The 12,378-nt window shown below is 37.4% G+C and overlaps 1 protein-coding gene across 9 annotated transcripts in view; it reads left to right on the top strand.

Moving 5' to 3' along the window:
* Positions 1-12,378, top strand: part of MGA (MAX dimerization protein MGA) — a 96,437-nt gene that overhangs the window by 63,985 nt on the left and 20,074 nt on the right. For 5 of the 9 annotated variants that reach the window (XM_024732351.1, XM_024732355.1, XM_024732352.1 and 2 more), the window contains exons 10-15: positions 1,503-1,729; positions 2,974-3,150; positions 3,762-3,834; positions 5,147-5,664; positions 7,898-8,195; positions 10,085-10,711. In XM_024732351.1, the coding sequence (XP_024588119.1) occupies positions 1,503-1,729; positions 2,974-3,150; positions 3,762-3,834; positions 5,147-5,664; positions 7,898-8,195; positions 10,085-10,711 (1,920 nt within the window). The remainder of the gene's footprint in view (positions 1-1,502; positions 1,730-2,973; positions 3,151-3,761; positions 3,835-5,146; positions 5,665-7,897; positions 8,196-10,084; positions 10,712-12,378) is intronic. The other 4 variants (XM_024732353.1, XM_024732348.1, XM_024732356.1 and 1 more) reach the window with 4 other exon arrangements.

Here is a 12,378-nt window from a genome sequence, read left to right as displayed (position 1 = left end):
AAATCCAACATATTTTCATTATTTGTCTTGTTTATTGCCTGCCTTACCCTCTTCCCTCCAATTTAAATGTAAGCTCCATAAAGGCAGGGGTTTTTGTCAGTTTTGTTCATTACTGTATCTACAAAGTCTGATACATAGTGAACATTTAAATATTTGAATACATGAATGAATACTAGGGTTTAACCAGCCTTTGTGAATTATATGATAAATAAGCTAAGTTATAAAAGTTGGTTAACAGAGACTGCTAAGTAGCTAATTAATTGGCCCAATCACATTCTAGCTCTGAAGGTTTTTTCCTCCCTATTTTAAGCCTTTATTCAGTATTTTGTGGTTATGCTCTGAATGATGTTAGCCTTAGAAGACTTTTGGGCAAAATTGTTCTTTACTAGTTGGGTCTTAATGTTCAGAGCAGATGTACTTCTTATGAAATCAGGTAGCAGTTTGGATACTGCTTTGTTATAAAAGATTAAGTGTCTGATTAAGTGTCAGTTGCTGCGTAGTCACATTTTATGTGACTTTAGGCATAGATTTTGGGTCTTTGGTTCAGAGTCACCTACATCCTCTCAGAGCACTGACTATTGAAATTCAAAAAACAAGGTTTGCTTCTCTGTCTTCTTGATGGGATTGGGCAGTTTGCTTTAAGAATAAAGCCAGCAGCCTATTAACCTAGATCCTCCATTTAATTTGGTTAAATAATCAATGCATATTTTCCTTTCTGTAGAACTTGTTGATAGTATGATTTCATCTCAGTCAGGTTTCATTGCTTTTGTATTAAATGTATTTTTGCTCCTGTGCTGAGTTCAGGCTAACTTTTGAATACAATTTGTCATCAGAAGGCAACAGTAACAGCTCTGGAGCCAGATTGACTGGGTTTGATCCTGCTTTTGCCTCTTACTGATGGACTTGCCTGAACCTCAGCTTCTGCAAAATGGGAATAATAATACCTCAAGGACTATTGTTACAGTCACATGATTTAAAACATATGAAGTGCTTAGAGTCTGTACATAGTAAGATTCAATAAATATTTGTTATTTGTAAAATTAAAAACTGTAGTATAGAATGATTACCTTTCCAAGATACTAGAGGAAGTCTCTTCTGACCATGTTAAATATAATAGCATCTCCTGTTAACTCTTCATCCTTTATTTACCCAGCTATATTGTTCAACGGTGCTCTTTTTACTTGATACTATATGTTTATTAGTTTGTTTTCTCCTATGAATTATAAATTCTGTGGAGGCAAGAACTTTGTTTTAGTCATAGCTGTTTTCACTCTAGTGTCTAAAACAGTATCTGATTTATAATAGGTATTCAACAAATATTTGGTTAATAGATGAATGAATTAAGGTGCATGAGGGCAACTAAAGGTTTTCTTAGGGGGCGTCTGTTTGATTATTTTAATGAGTTGGTGCTTTTTATGAGGGAGCGTATTTTGTTTTGGCAATGCCGCAGTGAACTTTTGTTGCCAAAGGCATCTAACCATTTTACCCTTCTTTTTGTTAAGCTATATGTGAAACAGAGCCTGAACAGCCTGTTCGACATTACCCATTATGGGTGAAAGTAGAAGGTGAAGTAGATCCAGAGCCAGTTTATATCCCAACGCCTTCTGTCATTGAGCCTATGAAACCATTGTTGTTGCCTCAGCCAGAAGTTTTATCTACTACTGTAAAGGGCAAACTGCTCACTGGAATTAAACCTGCAAGGGCATATACTCCCAAACCCAATCCTGTGGTAAGCTTGGTGTTAACATCTTCTATTGAAAGTTACAAAAATCATTTGTAAAGTTGATGGGTTTCAACCAGATTTTTGGTTTGTATTCTGTGAATCATGGTGCTTTCAGGTAATATGTCTGCAAGCCATTTCCCTTTCTGATTTAGTCAGTTTAATAGATGGCACTTTAAAAAATGTCATTAAAAGTAGAGTGAATAGTAGTATGGTTGACCCTTGAGCAATACAGGGGTTAAGAGTGTGGACCCTCTGTGCAGTCAAAAGTCTGCATATAACGTTACATTTAACCCTCTGTGTCCATAATTCTGCATGTGTGGATCCAGCCAACCGAGGATCATGTAGTACTGTAGTATTTACTGTTGACGAAAAGGTGTGTAAGTGGACCTGTGCAGGATTACTGTAATTCTTAAAGATAGCCAAATCTCTCTTTAGAAGGATCATATAAAGATGGGCCTTTTTTTTTTTTAAACATGACTTGCAAAAGGTACTCTTATTCCTGTAGTATAGAATATTGAGTGATTAAGATGTATGTAGTACACGTTATTAGAAAAGCATTAGGGAGAAGGTTTAAAAAATAACTGTGATCTTTTTAAAGCAAATTTCGTTATATACAGTAAAGTTCAAGATTTAAAATAACATTTGCATGACCAGGTGAAGATGATAGGTAAAAGAGCTGATGCTTCTCTTGTGTTAATAGCTTAAGCATATCTGATTATTAATAAATCCATTTCAGTCTTTACAGTCCATTAAATTGAAGAAGATCTTTTAGTGCAGTGCTATTCAGTGTGGTCTCGTACAGTGCTGATCTATAACTGTTTGTTATTAGTCTGTGATGAAATAAGTATAGAAAATGAGAGTAGATGTTGAGAAACTTTTGCTACAAGTTGATAGAGAAATTTTTATCTATTACATCTAATACTGGAAAACCTGGCCTTTGTTTTTCTGGTAATTTATTTTACAAAAGTTTCAGTTTGTGTGTGACAGGTAATTAAGAAATTTATCCTTCACTGCAGATAATTTGAGAAGCACTGCTCTGGTGTGCTGAATTTTCTTGAAAGAGAACCAGATCCTTTCTAACTGCCCCAAGATTCAGCACATACAAACTGTAATTGTACTATTTAACTTTAAAGTTTGCATTAAATTTTTTAAGTGTTGTAATAGAAGCAAAGATTAAACATCCTTTTCCTTTGGGAGTCCCAGAGACTTTTCCCCAGTGTTTGGAATGTTTTGTTGTATGAAACTTACAGATTCGGGAAGAAGACAAGGATCCAGTCTACTTGTACTTTGAAAGTATGATGACTTGTGCCCGAGTTCGAGTGTATGAACGAAAACAAGAGGAACAGAGACAACCATCACCATCACCATCCCCATCGTTTCAGCAGCAGGGCTCATGTCATTCTAGTCCTGAGAACTGTAGTGTAAAGGTGAATTACTTATTGCATAGATTTTTCTTTTTAACTTCGATTCTCTGTTGCTGGTATTAGAATTTGCATTACTATTGGAATAATTTGAAATAATTCTGAACGGGCAGAGAAGGTTTACATAATGTGTCTATCAATTTATATGTTTCTCTGCATGCCTATTCTAGAGAATATTCCCTTAAGGTCATTAAAAGTATTATTCTTTCTGATGTTGGAGTAACTTTTAAAAGTTTAAACATTTTTGGTTTTAATTAATGTGATTATTAGTATTTGCATCTTTCCACATTGGTGAATTTTCTAAATAACTGAAACTTGTTTCATTAAACATCAAATATTTTTCCTTCTTTACTAGAATTACACTATAAAGTGCACTGTTAATTCTTTCTTGGTAACAGTCACTGTCAAGGACATTAAACAGCAAGACTACTTGTTTTTACAGTTGTATAATATGATAGTAATGCACCTGTGCATGTGGATGTGAAGATGTTCTTTGAGCACTTTAATCTTTCTACCGTTTTAGGCTTCCTTGAGAAATTTAATTCTCATGTCCTAGTCTCTGTTGGTATTAAATATGTGTTGAATTGAAGTATTTTCTGTGTTACTCTCTTTGTCAGGAGCCGGATTCTGAACAGCAGCCCTTGAAACCAATCACCTGTGACCTGGAGGACGATTCTGATAAATCACAAGGTCAGAATGAAAACTAGGTCTTATCATTTGATAGTATTTATATTATATAGGTGTGGATTATACTAATAATGGGGGGAAATCAAAGCTACCAATCCAGAGCATGTCTACCTACCCTGTTTATAGTTTTTGCTAAAAATAGAGATGACAGATTAGTTTTTTTCCAATTATTTGCTGTGTTTCTCACTCCTGTTCTAAGAAATACAGTTTGTTGGTGTTGGTATGGTATGTTGTTGCAAGAAACATTTAGGATGAAGTCAGTGATTTTTGTTTTTAAACTTCTTTATATAAAAACCTCAGCAATATTGGCATGATTAGCTACTGAAATTTTCCCTGATGTTCTCAATAGTTGCCACAGTTGGAGAAATACAGAGGGAGAAAGGAAGGAGTATTGCTGATTTATCTAGTAAAGGCTACTGCCAGAATTACTATGGTGAAGGGTAGTGTCTAGGGAGTTAACTATTTGTTTTTGGTTTTGCTCTTTAAAACTTCAGACATTTAAGCAGCAGTGCCTCCTAACTTTTTTTTAATGGCATGATAAACACAAAAAGTGGTAATGTTGTTAGCACACCGGGGCAAGTGGAGGAAGCTACCTATTAACATGACCACCCTGAAGGCTGAGGGGATCTGTATCCTGACATATCTGTAACTATAGCACATTGGTTGGGAGATTCTCCTATAGAAATCTAGCTAGTGAATATACATTTAGTTAATACGTTGCCATGAATATAAGCACACTTGAGTGGTTTTGCATAAAATGTAGAAGTGGAGTAATCATATCTAGAGATACAGAAGTAATTCAGAAGTATTTGCAGTGGAAACTAGAGATAGAGCTCACTTTTTTTTTTTTAAAACCAAACACCATCTCTCTTGCTGCTGTTCTTTAGGGTTGACTTTACCCATCACATATTACAAAGTATCTTGCAAGTATCTTTGCTTTGCCCATATGGATAGCAAGTACACTATCCCAAATAAGCCTAACCTTGGTTATATACTTTGTTTGCAAGGTGATACTTTCTTAGGTAATAGTTAATGGCTTTTTAGGGCAGTCTTAAGAGGGACTCCCTTTTATTGAGAGCCCAGTGAGCAGAATAGTGAAGATTTTATAGTCTGATTATCTGGAATCTTTTTTTTCATGGAAAATTCCCAAATTATGAGTGTCAAATTACCACTGAAAGTACCTGGGAATGGGACACTGGGCAACTGTTGAATTTCTATGCCCCTTGCAGTTTCTGAGAACTCAGGAAAAATAAAAAATTTTCAAAGTTCAGTACAAAATTCTGTGATACAGAAATATCTTTCAATTCTTTATCAGAAAAGAGCTGGAAGTCTTCCTGCAATGAAGGGGAATCCTCTTCTACCTCCTATGTGCATCAGAGGTCACCTGGCGGTCCCACCAAACTGATAGAAATCATCTCAGACTGCAACTGGGAGGAGGATCGGAACAAGATTTTGAGCATCTTATCGCAGCACATCAATAGCAACATGCCACAGTCACTTAAGGTGGGCAGCTTCATCATTGAGTTGGCTTCTCAGCGAAAGAGCCGGGGTGAAAAGAATCCTCCTGTTTATTCTTCTCGTGTGAAAATCTCTATGCCATCATGTCAAGACCAAGATGATATGGCTGAGAAATCTGGATCAGAGACTCCTGACGGTCCATTATCCCCTGGGAAAATGGATGATATCTCTCCTGTGCAGACAGATGCCCTGGATTCAGTGAGGGAGAGATTACATGGAGGCAAAGGTCTGCCCTTTTATGCAGGGCTTTCTCCTGCAGGGAAGCTTGTGGCCTATAAACGTAAACCCAGTTCAAGCACATCTGGGCTTATCCAGGTGAGAATTATCTTTAATCTGGATGTAGCACCTTTTTATACTTAGGTAACACCTTGATTTTTCAGAACCCTTTGTGGGCCTTATATTACTTATCTTCACATTTCCTGGGAACTGGGTGACAAAATCATTATCTCTTTTTGTAATAGGCCTAGGTTAGATGCATACCTAGGGTGAATTTTTGGCACATTTACAAACAGAAAGGTAGAGTACTGTATTGACTTATAGTTTTCTTTCTAGTCTTCCTAGAAAGTTGCTCTTAAACTGTATTACCTGGGCTGCAGTGATATTTTGACAGTCAAGCAAGGAGAGTAAGGGATTCAGTCTAGTTCTTGGGATTATTATTAGCAGACAGCTTTTAAAATAAACAAGGTGAAACTGACTTTTAAGATAGGCAGTATATGTTTGGAAACTTGGGAGAAAATTTTAATTTAAAATGGTGTTATTCAAATACATAAATATAAAAATGAGCCACAATTTACTTATTTTTTCTTTATTTGATTCATAGAGTTTTTGCAGTCTAATCATTGTTGTAGGGCAAATATTTATATCCTTGCTGTTAAGTAATTCAGGCAGGTATATTAGTAAAATTACACTGGCATTAGAAAATCCTTTGAAAAGAAAAGTTCTGAGGTAAAATGTAGTCACAGTCAAAAAGCTTTTCTCTTTTTGTTCAGTGACATATCAAATGCACTTTTATATCATAGTACCAAATGTGGGGTAGTGTCTGACTTTATTGCTAAGGTTACTTGACTTCACTAGCTCAACTGTGTCTCTGGGCTAAGGTCTGTTCCATTGTTACGACTGATCTACTTAATTAAAAACTTTCTGTTGCAGTTGCTATGTAACTGCTTCTGTTGGTATTTCTTAAACTCTTAATGATGAGAAGAGTGTTTTCTCCTTGTTTCATTTATTGATTGATACTTTGAGAACAGAGACTTACCTGAGATCATTTCTAGTGAGATTAGACGCCCCTCACATACAGTCATAGAAATTTTGTGTTCTCCTGTGTAGGACTCAGAAAGCCACTGTAAAATATGAACCTGCATAAGCAGTCAGGCCACTGTTATAAGGTATGCTTTGGGGGAGCTGCTGAGTAGTGTTCAGAGCAAGTCCCAAAGGAGCAGATAGGGGTATCTGATCCAGACTCCACAGAACCTGGAAGACTATATAGTAAAGTTTACTTTAGGATGGAAAGATCGTATTCTTTGTATCAAACATGGGGCAAAGATATTCCTGATCTTTCTGGAAATAATAACAATTTTACTTAAGTAGCAAAGAGTAATTTTGTGTCTTAAAAGAGAGAGAAGCTTGGTGTAGCTATTCTCCTCACCAGTTCCCTATTAATTTAGAGAGTAGGATTTTCCCCACCTCACTCCACTCCCTCACCCCTTTAAATGATGGAAAAGAGAGACAGGAAAGGGTATCTCCTCTAGTCACTTAGCAATATGACATAGAGAACTTGGGTAAGAAACTTGGGATGTTTTTGTTTTCTTTTTTTAAAAATGATTCTCATGCCTAAGATGGGGTGGTCTGTCAACTCAGGCAGTAGAGAAAAATCTTTACCTCATTCATTGATTCACTTTCTTCTGACAATTTATTGATAATTTTAAAAATTACCGTGAGTTTCAACTAGCATTTACCTTGAGTCCAAGTTTTGTCCAAAAGATGAAGACAATTATCTTCAAAGTTGAGTTTTTTTGAAAATTGAAAACTAAGGTGACTTTGTGGCTTAGGTATTTGTAACAGTGGCTTTCTCATAAGTTAAAGTAGACTCACCATATATTTTTCAAATATGAAGGATGCTTATGAGAAGGGTTCATCATGCCACTGGTCTTGTCAGATTTCATGGAACACAGTTACTCATATTTTTTGCTGATGATTGTTAATAGCTTAACCAGAGTTGCATGTTGACAAGTAAAACAATTGGATGGTTCCTTAGATTTGACTGTATCTTCCACATATCTAGGATGCAGGTATGATGAGTTTCTAAGATTCTCTGTTTCCAAACTACCAAAATGAAGGAGATGAGATTAGTTTAGAGTATCAGATGACAACATTTTTTTCCATCTCCTAAATACTCAGATTATACCAAATGGAAAAAGTCTATTTCTTTTTCCCTTTAAATCTGAAAAACAGACTTTTAAAACCTTGTAAAAATGAAACCCTTGTCAAGGGAGATGAGTTAGCAAGAGAATTTTATCTTTACAGAATTTCTCTTTGCCACTTGTTTCAGGTTAATGGTAAGAGTTACCCGCAGGCTAAGTTGCTATTGGGACAGATGGGGGCATTGCATCCAGCCAATAGGCTAGCTGCTTATATCACAGGCAGGTTGCGACCCTCAGTCCTGGACCTCTCAACCCTCAGTACTGTCATCTCCAAGGTAGCATCCAATGCCAAGGTGGCTGCATCCAGGAAACCACGTACCCTGTTGCCTTCAACATCCAATTCCAAAACGGCATCCTCCTCCAGCGCTACAACAAATCGCCCTGGGAAGAATCTGAAGGCATTTGTCCCGGCGAAAAGACCAATTGGTAAGTTGGACTGTATATATGTTTTCCAAAGGGTTGTAGCCTGGTGCTGGGCCAGTGGATACAGATACGGGGGTTGTAAAACTTAGAGAAATAAAGAAGTTGGCATTATTTTTTTTCTTGATGTCTATCTTGCCTGAATTTTTAAATTTTTTAGTAACTCTTCTGATGACCTACAATACTAGATGAACTGAATTTGAGTTAGTTTTACAGTTATTTCCAGACTTTTAGACTGGTTTTATTAATGTAGAAAAAGACTTAGGTTTTTAATTTTGTTTTTCAAAAGGGAAGATGTATTCTTAAATACTTGCCCTAATTTACTATTTTTCCTATGAGGACTGGTGTTTTTGGTACCAGTCATATGTATGTTTCTTGAACTTAATGAAACCAAGGAGCTAGCAAAATCAAAGTGGGTTGAGTTAGTATTAGTCTTAGAGTAGAAGGCTCTTGTAAAATATAATTTTGGAAAGAGTGCTTTATTATATTCATCCCTGTTCTGTGAGTAAAAACCTCATTTGTTTAACATTGCAGTACTAGAGTCTGTAAAAAATTACCTTCTTGAAATGATTTGTGTTTTAGCATTGAGAGTATATGCAGTTGGTTTATTGGATTCCTCTTTTTGTTGTTTCAGATCTATTTAGGAATGTTAAGTAAAAATGTCGTTTGCTCTATTTTTATTCCTCTAATAGGAAATTGAAATCTCTGGCTAAATGCTGGAGTTGTGTGAAGATGGAGGATAGGCCTTGCCTTAAAAAGAACCCATTTTACCTCTTTCTTAAAAAGTAGCTTCAGTTGGTGATTTTTTAAAAAGATAGTCTCATCCTGCCCTCTTTTTTTTTTGGCTGTACGTGGGCCTCTCACTCTTGTGGCCTCTCCCGTTGCGGAGTACAGGCTCTGGACGCGCAGGCTCAGTGGCCATGGCTCATGGGCCCAGCTGCTCCGCGGCATGTGGGATCTTCCCGGACTGGGGCACGAACCCGCGTCCCCTGCATCGGCAGGCGGACTCTCAACCATTGCGCCACCAGGGAAGCCCCCTGCCCTCTTTTAAAAAATGTCTTTATACATTTTAGAAAAATGCAAAACTTTACTGTCTTGTAAAAGGACAGCAATAAAGAGGTGGAGGTGCTAGGACAGGAGGAAGTGATGGAAAAAAGTTTTAAAATTAGAATTAGGGGAGCTTCCCTGGTGGCGCAGTGGTTGAGAGTCCGCCTGCCGATGCAGGGGACGCGGGTTCGTGCCCCGGTCTGGGAAGATCCCACATGCCACGGAGCGGCTAGGCCCGTAAGCCATGGCCACTGAGCCTGCGCGTCCGGAGCCTGTGCTCCTCAACGGGAGAGACCACAACAGTGAGAGGCCCGTGTACTGCAAAAAATAAATAAATAAAAAATAAAATTAGGAATACAGTTTCAACTTCTTACTTTCTTCATCTGTTTTTATTCATTCATTCATTCATTCAGAGAGCACACAGAGAAACAGTTGTATTAAGTTGGAAGCTAGGCAGAAATCCACACCCAGAGAGAAAGGGTATGGGCGTCCTTTCTAATGAGGAGGAGTGCTGTCTCTTCATCTGTTTTAGATGATGAAGTTGTGTGCTGCTGTACTGTCTTTCTAGTGTCCTGGCAATTTGATTATATTGCATGACCAAAAGAATTTCAGAAGGAACACCCAATTTCAATTCCTTTGTTAAAGTTAGCATTTTAAAGGTTTGGTTTGGGTGGAGAGGTGTGTTTGATTTCTGTGGGTGGAAATTGGCATGTGTAATGCAGGTAAGAAATTTCTTAATACCTGTAAGAAATTGACCCAGTGGTGCACAATAATGTTGATAAGCACAATCACTACAAGCATAAAATATGAGAACTGAAGATTTTTGACCAGCAAATTTTTATTTGCAGCGGCTCGACCCTCTCCTGGTGGTGTGTTCACACAGTTTGTGATGAGTAAAGTTGGAGCCCTGCAACAGAAGATACCTGGAGTTAGCACACCCCAACCCCTAACAGGGCCACAGAAGTTCAGTATCAGACCTTCTCCAGTAATGGTCGTCACACCTGTGGTTTCTTCTGAGCCAGTTCAGGTGTGCAGTCCTGTGACTGCTGCTGTCACTACTACCACCCCTCAAGTGTTTTTAGAGAATGTTACTGCTGTGACACCTGTGACTGCTATTTCTGACGTGGGAACTAAGGAAACTACTTATTCTTCTGGTGCCCCCACTGCAGGGGTTGTTGAGGTCTCTGAAACTAATACCAGCACCCTTGTAACACCTACCCAGTCTACAGCCACTGTGAACCTTATCAAAACGACTGGGATAACTACCCCTGTGGCTTCAGTTGCTTTTCCTAAGTCTTTGGTAGCATCTCCTCCAACCATAACTCTTCCTGTTGCTTCCACTGCCTCCACCTCCATAGTTGTGGTGACCACAGCTGCATCTTCCTCCATGGTGACCACACCAACTTCATCTCTGAGCTCTGTTCCCATTATACTCTCGGGAATTGATGGGAGTCCACCAGTGAGCCAGAGACCAGGTAAGGCCTAGATGTTACAAGCTGGTTTACTGACAGCTGTTTATATAATTTTGTGGTTTTGATAGGATTATAGATATATCAGGTGTTTCTGCTATAACATGATACATATATTCCTAAAAATCATTACATTCTGCAAAACTGAACACTGAAAATAATAGAGCTTGTGGTAAAGATAGGGTTAGGACAATCAGTGAAAATTTCATGCAATTTTGTAACCAGAGCGCTAATAAAACCTGTAACTGGTACTTTAGAGATAAACAGCGTTGACAGATGGTTTAATGGGGCTAGAGATTTCTTCGGGAGATTAACGATATTCAAAAACATTAGAATGGAAATGCTGGCTGAAGAATACTGCATATGGGAGTGGAACTCTGAGCCAGTAGAGCAGCGTTAAGGTGGGCACAGGAGGAAGTGCAGCCTGTTGTGTGCTGAGAGCTGGGGGCACATATCTCTGAGGAGGGAACCATATGTAGTTGTTCCCTGTTTTGGGGGTGGGAGGGTTGCTGCTTTATATTTTAAAAAGATTGGAGGGCTTCTGCTTCTGCTGCAGCCAAGCTGAGGGCCCTCTCTCTCCTCCTTGCTTAAGATTAAAATTCTAGGTCCTCTTTCTTAGTAAAAATCATTTATGAATCAGCCCAACTCCTATATACTACTGACATTATTCTCCTGCTTAATTACTATATGTAAACCGATTGAAATAGAAGTAAGGAGGCATATTTCTTTGTTCTGGACTCTGATATTTTATATGTTAAGTTTATAGTTAAAATGAAATTTTTTTCTCTTGTTGGCTTAGTTTAAGTGAATTTGAAATAGGAATAGTTCAACACTTTGGTAATTTTTCTATCTTAATTCAACCAGCTAAAGCAAGTTGTTCTCTTAGTAGGCTCTAAGAGGAATTACTGTGGAAAAGAGTATGAAAGACTTTGCAGGATTTAAGGGGGAATAAAATAGCCAACAGCAGTTCTGTCTTGGTAACTGATAGTTTTCCTACTAAATATTTTTGTCTTTAGGGGCATGGTCCAAATCCCTCTTGATATTTTAGGAAAGAAGTGATTTATAAATTGAAGTGCTGTTGAAAGGAAAAGTGGATGACAGTATCAAATTTGTTGTCTTTTGCTACTTCCTGTAAATAAACATACCAAAAATGGCTAATATATAATTTCAAAAGTAAGATAGTTGTTGATGAAGCTGTTTTGATTTCCTGTGTATCTCAGGGTTCATATCTTGTCATATTTTAACTGGTCATGTCTTCTAAATCATGGATTCTAACCTTTCTTTATATTTTTACTTCTGTCATGAAACTGTAAAACAGTTTACCTTTTATAGTTCATTGTCTCTCAGATTTCAGTCACTTGGAACATACATTCAGGTATTTTGCTCTGATTCCCATTTGTACTATCATACAATTGACATAATATTTTTATTTAAATCCAGTCATTTGTTCACTTAAATGTACTTTTAAAAGGAGCAGTATTACTGTTATTGGAAACCAACATTACTTGCCAAAATAGAGGGTAACCTCATAAATAAATACACTGAAACAATAATAAATAGTATCAAATACTAGCCAGCTACTGTAAGTTCTTAACATGTGGCTTGCTATTTCTGTTAATGAAGAAAGTTAGAAAACGTTGGCATAATATTAAAGACATAATATCAAAGACTGG

The sequence above is a fragment of the Neophocaena asiaeorientalis genome, unplaced genomic scaffold (assembly GCF_003031525.2).
Source record: "Neophocaena asiaeorientalis asiaeorientalis breed wild unplaced genomic scaffold, Neophocaena_asiaeorientalis_V1.1 scaffold119, whole genome shotgun sequence".
Taxonomy (NCBI): domain Eukaryota; kingdom Metazoa; phylum Chordata; class Mammalia; order Artiodactyla; family Phocoenidae; genus Neophocaena; species Neophocaena asiaeorientalis.
The sequence above is the reverse complement of the archived record's forward strand: the minus strand, read 5'-3'. Positions and strand labels throughout refer to the sequence as shown.